Raw genomic sequence first — 8,049 nt, 5'->3', positions numbered from 1 at the left:
GAGACGGGAAAGGAGAGGAGGGTAAGTAGGGGAAAAGAAAATGAGAAATAGGGTGACGATTGGTTAAATCAGGACAATATTTTATAAAAGATACAAATCACATCTCGTCGAGTTACATAATGGCTAGCATTCTATATTATTGGGAAGATATATATTATTGAGAAAGCTATATGATAAAAAAAGCTCTTATTTAGTAATGGAACGAACTTGTTAGATCAATATGGCATATGGCCTATGGGGTCCGATGGGTGGTCACATTCGTCGGATCGGATCACTATTCTGTAGGTGCTGACTGCTAAACGCCTGAACCAAAATTTGAAAAACAGTTGCTTTTGTAAACAAACAGGCAACATAACTATAGTAACGGAAAAATAAAACTGCAAAATAAGCATAATTCCACAGCATTTTCTCACTCAAGGTTCTTTTTCTCGCGCTCTTTTTCTCTCTCTTGCCCTCTTTCTCCTCCCTTTTCTTCGCAAATCTTAATTTTAGGGTTAGGGTTCTTTTGCAAAACCTCGATTTTTCTCCTGAATTTCTCTTTCAATAGCCGTAGAAATTCCAGTTCTCAAACAATGAGAACCAATTGTTGCCATAAATTCTTGGCATTCAATATCAAATTCCTCAACTTCCTGCAATTTTTCCTCGGTTTTTCTACCGTCATTTACTCAGCTTACTTGCTAAACCAATGGCAAAATCAAACCCCACCTGTTCCTTCGCCTCCGCCTTCACCTGTTCCATCGCCTCCGCCTTCACCTGTTCCTTCGTCTCCGCCTTCACCTTCGCCTTTGCCTTCGTCTCTAGCTCCTCTTCCCAGCTATTTTCTCTCTCTTTACTCCGTTGGAGAATCCCTCAAAGTAGCTGATCTCGCGGCCGGATTAGTCTCTGGGGCAGAGATGGATTCGTTTGCTCATCTGCATTTCATTCAGTTTCCCGCTCCATGGTACTCGTTCTTCAACTATCTCAGCATTTTTAGTATTTGTTTTCATTTTTGCTTAATTTACAATTACTTTTCTAAAGATTTTGAGTTTTTAGTTTGTGATTGTAAACTGCGATTGAATCAACCTTTTTCATCTAATGTTACATTTAGGTTATATGGGAGAGATATCGAACCGCTGGGATTCGTTTTCATTTGTTTGATGTTTTGGGTTTAGTGTGTCAAGTGCAAGCATTGTTGTTATAATGTAGTGATGTACAACAATTTTAGGTAATGTATTAAATGTAGCAGCTCGAAAAAAAAATGCAGAGAGTAGTTTTGTGGTGGTAAAAAACAGTAACAGCTTTGACAAACACGAAATGTTCCGAAAAAGAGATTGAAGTATCTACATTGAGAATGAGCAGATTTAACTCCCAATATTAAGAAATAGCTTGTGGACTTCTGGCAAGTACAGAAATAATGGCAACGACTTAACGGAGATATCCTTCTATTTCCAGATGGGATGTGGGAAGCGAGACATATCATCAAGTGATGCCTTTAATGCCTAATTAGGTTCACGAACACTTCTGTATATCGAGGCATAGAGCAATCCTACCAGGGGGTATCTAATTTACATAGACTCAGAACTTTATAATCTTATGTCATATATCTCACTTCAGCTTAATTGGTACTGGCAAGGGGTTGAAAATTTCTCAAGGCCGATATAGGGTTTCACTTCTTAACTTCATAAGGGATGTTAAATGTAGTCAGAACGTAATATGATGTTTAATTCTGACTACATTTGTTAATTTTTATCTTGTTTGAATACTCTACCTATTTCTAATTTCCGTTTCATGCATTCTTCCTTATTACTTACACGTGTTTCATGAATTGTTCTTGGGTTGCCCCCCTTCGTATTGTATTGATGGATTCTTTTCATTGTTTGATGACCAAAAAAAAAGCAGCGGCCAAGACCACTTTAATGTACAAGTTATGGATTTTTCTTATTTTATATGTTAGTCAGGTGTGCCATTTTGTTTAGCAGTGCATCTTGCAGTTAATTTTCATCTTTCTTTATCATTTTTATTTTATGCTGGAGTTTCATGTCTTTCATAAAAAGCAAAATTCTACTCAATTGTAGCTCAATTGCATTAAAATTTTATTAATGGAACTTGATTCCCTGTAGTGATGGAATTGCTACAGTAATTTGAAAGGCATATAAGTTTCATTGGAGTTTGGACTGTTTCTTCCATCAGGTTCATATACTTTCTGATGGTGGTTGGTGTTTTCCTCTGCTGTATGTCTTGCATTGGTCACATTGCAGCTGAAGGATTTAATGGTTGTTGCCTCTGCTTTGTATCCTTTGTTGAGTAAACAATCTTCTGCCTAATTTCTGCAATATTTAGCTGTACAGCACTACAGCAGGTATAAGATTTGTCGATTTGATATGTTTCTTGGTTCTATAATACTTCTTGCACTCTTGAAAAGTTTAACTGAATTGGCCAACATTTTAAAGAGAACTCTGTGATGAGAAGAGAAATAAGTGAGTTGGGAAATTAGGATAAGGTGTCCATGTCATGAAAAGAAAGATAAAGAGAAACCACAAACCTGATAAGGTATGTTGCACTTCTCTAAAGTCACCAAAAAGAGAAAGTATAAATTATTTTATGAAGAACGGAGGAAGTATGGTTTTATCTTATAACACTTGTAAATTTCAATGCACTCATGTTCTGGCATGTCAATCTCCCTATCGCCTTGAGCATTTCTTTGATGTTATCTAGATGATGTCATTAACAGGAACATTTTAGATTAGGTCTGTCTGGAACTATGTGGCTTTTCCTTTAACATCAAATTCCGTTAGTACATTCTTCTTGCCATTCTACTCATTGTGGTTGAAGCAGCTTTGGTGGCTTATATTGCAATTGATCAACATTGGGACAAGGTTAGTTCATGTGAGCTAAAAAATCGGTGGTGCCTGTATGATCCATTCATAAGAGTCCTTTGTTGTTTAATATTTATATTCATTGCATATCTTACTTGTCTTTTTCTATACTATGCAGGATCTTCCATATGACCCAACTGGGGAGCTTGAGAAGCTCAGATCTTTTGTAGAAGAGAATGTTGATATATGCAAGTGGCTAGGCCTTACTTTACTTACTGTCCAGGTATTGTATTCTATTTTGGCAATTGGATCATAGTTCGTTCTAGATAGTTTCAGCACAGAATTTCTCTTCCTTCAACTCCCTGGGTCTTAAGTTCAATTGTTGCAGAGTAGGTTTGGGGTCTGTTTGAAGAATTATTGAGTACTAGGAAGTCTTAGCTACTTTTAATATGTTTGTTTTGAGATGAGAAGAATCAGCTCCCTAGCTTTGAAGGAGAGATTGAAAGTAGGATGTTTCTCCATGAAAGGCATTGGGGCGTGCATGTATGTATTCTTTGAATCTATCTTCAAACCAGAGCGTAGGGAACTAGGGCATACGCCATTTGCAGGAAAAGCTTTCCAATTATATCATGGATCTAAAGTATCTAATATATCGAATATTAGGATAGTTGACTAAATTCATGTTCAAGCTTAACTTTAATAATGTTGCGGACAATCATTAGTGTATTTGCATCTCTTTCCTATTTTTTTTTAGTTTGTTGTTGAAGTGAAGATTTTCAAAACCCATGATGGACTTAATTCATTAGAAGCAAAATTCTCATATTATAATAGCTCCATCCCTAACTATTGCGACACTAGGATTCCACGCCTTCCAGTGCACAATTTAACCATTGATATCTTCTATTATTTATAATTAAAAATTAATTAAAGTTGATATTATCCTACATTACTATGTTTAGCCTTACATAATAATCATATTAGATGGTGAAAAGGGTGTGCGAATAGTGTAAAGTCTATTTATTGTAAGTGAATGGAAGTACTGCCTAAAATCAAGAAATCCAAAGAAGAACAAAGTGAACTGTCATTTTACGCAGGACAAAAGGGGCCATGCGAAGGGACAAGCTAACTCCCACATATAAAGAAACTACTGTAAAATAAATCCATAAAGTAAAGAAAGAAAATAAAGGGGGTTATGTTGAACTAGAACAATTGATGAATGTCTCAACAAGAATGAGTGTACACCTTTTATATGACAGAGAAGGAAAGAGCAAAGAAAGAGATTATAGAGACTAACATTTTCTCAGTTTTTCTTGGAGGCAACTGCTGGAGATCCTGGAATACTGGTACGTTATATACTTATATTCATACAACATCAACCCTACTCACAGCCCTCCTAGGATATAATGACTAACTCAAGGATAAACCTGCAATACCTTTAAGATTAAATAATCTCCATAGTTCATCTTGGTTTAGTAAGTATTGGTGTATATCCTCTTATGTCCTATCCTAAGGTGAATGTAGCTTCACAAGCTTTAATTTTAGTCATTGTGTACAACTTTACATATAATCAATCATAAGACTGTGTTCCTGCACTACAACAAAATCACATTAGCCCTTTAGCTGTTGTTCATGAAGCTGAAACAAAAGGGCTGGTGATAGTATATCTGATTATCCATAAAAAGTGTTACATATTATGGCTTTGATGACGAACAATGCAGCTATAAATAGGTTATTGGAGCTCCTAACATGTACAATATGTTTGTTAATATACATATATTCTCCATTGGAATGAGGTAGTTCAGCAATCAATATATAAAGGTATAGTATTTTAAGGTTGGAATTGTGTTACGAAAAGAGGTTTGAGTAGGTAATATAACTAGCTCTACAAACATGAAGCTTTGAGGGCTTTTGGAAATGGAACAGCTTTCCTAGTAACAGATAATTGAATGGAAGCTTCTGTTAGTTGGTTACGAGGCATTTGAGCTGTAATGTCACAATCCAGGGTCCTTAACCACATGTTAGTGAGTACACAAGCTTACAAGTTAAGGCTCTTAAATATGGTTTAGTCAATGTTACACATTAATGTGTTTCAGGCACAGATATTCGAATGCTTAAGATGTGCTATGAGGGCAAAATTGACCCTAAAGCAATCTGTTTTTACTTAAATACTATTTTATTGTACTGTATGTTACAGCAAGATAATTACACAAAATATTTTCCCTGGCAACATCCAATGGTAATGGATTCCTTTTTCTTTCAACTTCCTCCCATTGATGGGGTAGTAGTGGTAGGACTGCTGTACATGCCTGAGGTTAACAAGCTCATAAAGTCTTGTAATTATGGCATATTTACACAATAGTATTCTGGTACTGGTCTTAACTCATACAGTTATGGTAGTCCCCAAGTTGAATCTACGGGAATTTCCCAAAGTTGAATTTATGGTGATTTTTGCTGTCCATCTCTTCTTCATTTGTACCAAGCTAACAATTGAAAATAATCCACTGATTAAATGATGGCAATCATGTAATAACTTTGCAAGCTTGCGTACAGATTTCATCGAGCTATGCTATCAATAATTATGAAAGATATTTTATTTTCGAGAAAGAATATCAACTGTGCTTTCATGTTCTTACTCTCAGTTCATGCATCGTATCATTTCATCATTTACTCTGTCGCAAAAAGAATTTCCTGGTTGAGACTCTCAGGGTTTAGGAGTAGTTGGTAAATAGATTAAATTAACCCAAAAGTGGGTGGATAGAAAAACGAAGTAATAGAGTGATATTATAAAGAAAAGAAAGGGTATATGGATGGAGGGAGAAATTGGAAAACTAATAGTCCAACCATTAACGTTAACTTAAGTGGGTAACAAACAACAAGGTAATACCTTTTGGGACTTAACTGCATAATCATCATTTATCTTTTCAATTTTGTAACTGCATTCAATTTACTATATTCTTTTAGGCTTTGTCACTCCTGTTATCTTTAGTCCTACGAGCTATGATTTCCAGTCAAAGAAAAGATTCTGATGCTGAGGACAATGATATTGTCGCCGGAGATAGAATAAGGGAACCGCTGCTTAATTCTCAATCAAACCAGTCTGTGACAACAAAGAGCGAAGGAAGAGGAACATTTTCTGACATTTGGACGACACGGATCAGACAGAAGGTACTTGCATTAAAGGAAGCTATTAATTCTCTGCAATAATGCTTTTTCTTCTTCTCATGAATCTCATGTTGATATAAGTTGTTAGGAGCACATAACCATTGTCGTGCTGAGATTCTGAGGTAATAATGTATAAGAGTTTGGGAATGTTTGGTAATTGCATGTTGGCTGTTTATAAACGTGTGTCAAAATCAGCGGTTAGTTTTAGTGTAAAATTAAATCAATACCCAAAAGCTAAATACAAAAGGCTAGTAAACCCAGCAAAAACTTTTGGCTGAAAAGCATGGCGTTTTAGCTACCCAAAATTCTATTTACCAAACACTTTTTTTTTGGCTGTTTGACCATATGAAAAAGCCAAAAGCCAATGAAAGCCGCCGAAAATCCATTAACCAAGCCCCATTTTTGGCTCTTCTCTACAACTAGTATCTGTTGTGTTTAGAATTAAAAATTTTCTTCATGGAATTACTTTTCCTGGTTTCAGTTCCATTCTTCATGTTTCACTTCTATTTGACTGAGAGTCTCTCAACTAAAGCATGCTGTTGTAATTTTTTAGCTACTGCTCTTATGCATTTGCTTAACTTTGTCAACAGTATTCTCCTTCAATTATATTTCAATCTGCACTGTTGAGGGAAGTATACTAAGATGCAATTATATATATTGTGCTGCAGTATGGACTGAACAATGAGTCATCCAGAAACCAGTCTCTGAATGCATCATCTGGTACAAATTCCTAGTTCTCAGTAACACAGGTATCATCCTGAAGAAACCACAGAAGTGGTAAATATCATTTTTGGAGCTAATTGAGTATCTTAATGTACAGTAACCCTATTCTTCATTCTTTCTTGTATTTGCTGGTGTTAATCGTCTGTTTACTGTACGATATTGGATGAATTTCATCAAGTTGTAAACTGTCACTTGTTTTTGAAGTTATCAAACATCATATATGTGAAGATCTCGAAATCGGTCTAAACCGGGACAACAATCTCATTGTTTAAGGAACTGCAGATTTTGTAAACGGGAAAGAGAGTCGTTTTACGTTGGGGAGAAAGACTTTCCATTTTATTGCTATATGTTTGTTATGACCCATTTACATTAGGAAGGTCATAAATTCATAGGCCTTTCACTGTTAACTCTTTTTCATGTCCTTGGTCAATCAACCTCAAAGCAGTTGCTTGATTAAACACTTTGTAGTAAATTTTGTTAAACCTACTGTCCTACAAAACAAGCTGTCTCTTTCTGGACATCTGGATTTGCTCAAATACACATTGTTTACAATTTACAGTTACACTGACTTCTCCGATTACAAACTGATTAAGTGAGGCGAATCGACCATTATCTTGCTCTCATATAGTCATTTGACTTTTGAGCTATGGATTTACTTGCTTCCGTTATTTCAAATGTTACTAGTCTTACATGCACGCAATGCGTGCGATAACGTGTGATCACAAATGAAGTAGAAAATAAAATTAATTGGATAGAAAAATTGTCTTTACATTTTATTTTCTCAAAAAATTGATGTTCAGTTTAAATGTCCTACTTCCCCCCTTTTCTTTCAAATGAAACCGTTAGTTATCCTCTATTTGTTTTTTTTTTTTTTCCTTTTTCTATTTTTTGGTGTCTTTTATGTGTTGCCTTATATAATAGAGATATGAGAATGCAAGCACGCGAGAAAGGGAATCGTTTCCCAATCTAGTGTTAGAAATTAAACAAATTCCCAATTTGGTGTTTGCTCAAAACTTATTCCATAATCTAGTGTCCATGTAGGCTTGGAATTACAAACCTAATATTTTTAGTTTAACACTCCAACCCTCTTTTTTTTTATGAAACTCCAACCCTCCTTATTATCTTGTAAATTTTTTTTTATCCTCCTCCCTTCATCCCCACGCCAGTTTGAATTTATTTTTTTTGTTTTGTAAAAAAATTCCTCTAAAAAAAAAATGAATACTACTATTCATTTAGGACCAAATTACAAACAATCTTCACATTACTAATTTAATCAAGTTGGTTGTCAAAATTGAGACAAATACATAGTGCCACCAAAATAATTAATTCTTCATCCTTCTCTATCTACTCCATCAGCATCAACATTATT

At 35.1% G+C, this 8,049-nt stretch overlaps 1 protein-coding gene across 1 annotated transcript; it reads left to right on the top strand.

Annotated features, from left to right (window-relative positions):
* Positions 1-378: 378 nt before the first annotated feature.
* LOC104899347 (tetraspanin-20) lies at positions 379-6,939 on the top strand. Its single transcript, XM_010686523.4, has 6 exons — positions 379-940; positions 2,170-2,269; positions 2,775-2,855; positions 2,974-3,078; positions 5,757-5,960; positions 6,626-6,939. The coding sequence occupies exons 1-6, from the start codon at positions 573-575 to the stop codon at positions 6,689-6,691; spliced, it is 924 nt and encodes a 307-aa protein (XP_010684825.2). The 5' UTR covers positions 379-572; the 3' UTR covers positions 6,692-6,939.
* Positions 6,940-8,049: the final 1,110 nt, after the last annotated feature.

The sequence above is a fragment of the Beta vulgaris genome, chromosome 7 (assembly GCF_026745355.1).
Source record: "Beta vulgaris subsp. vulgaris cultivar EL10 chromosome 7, EL10.2, whole genome shotgun sequence".
NCBI lineage: Eukaryota > Viridiplantae > Streptophyta > Magnoliopsida > Caryophyllales > Amaranthaceae > Beta > Beta vulgaris.
Note: the sequence above shows the minus strand (reverse complement) of the source record. Positions and strands in the feature narration are given on the sequence as shown.

Excerpts from the sequence above, each read along its gene's own strand:
- LOC104899347 (XM_010686523.4), top strand. The coding sequence starts at position 573 with ATGAGAACCAATTGTTGCCATAAATTCTTGGCATTCAATATCAAATTC. Across the intron at positions 2,270-2,774 it reads ATGGTTGTTGCCTCTGCTTT|TACATTCTTCTTGCCATTCT; the intron begins GTATCCTTTGTT and ends AAATTCCGTTAG. Across the intron at positions 2,856-2,973 it reads TTGATCAACATTGGGACAAG|GATCTTCCATATGACCCAAC; the intron begins GTTAGTTCATGT and ends TATACTATGCAG.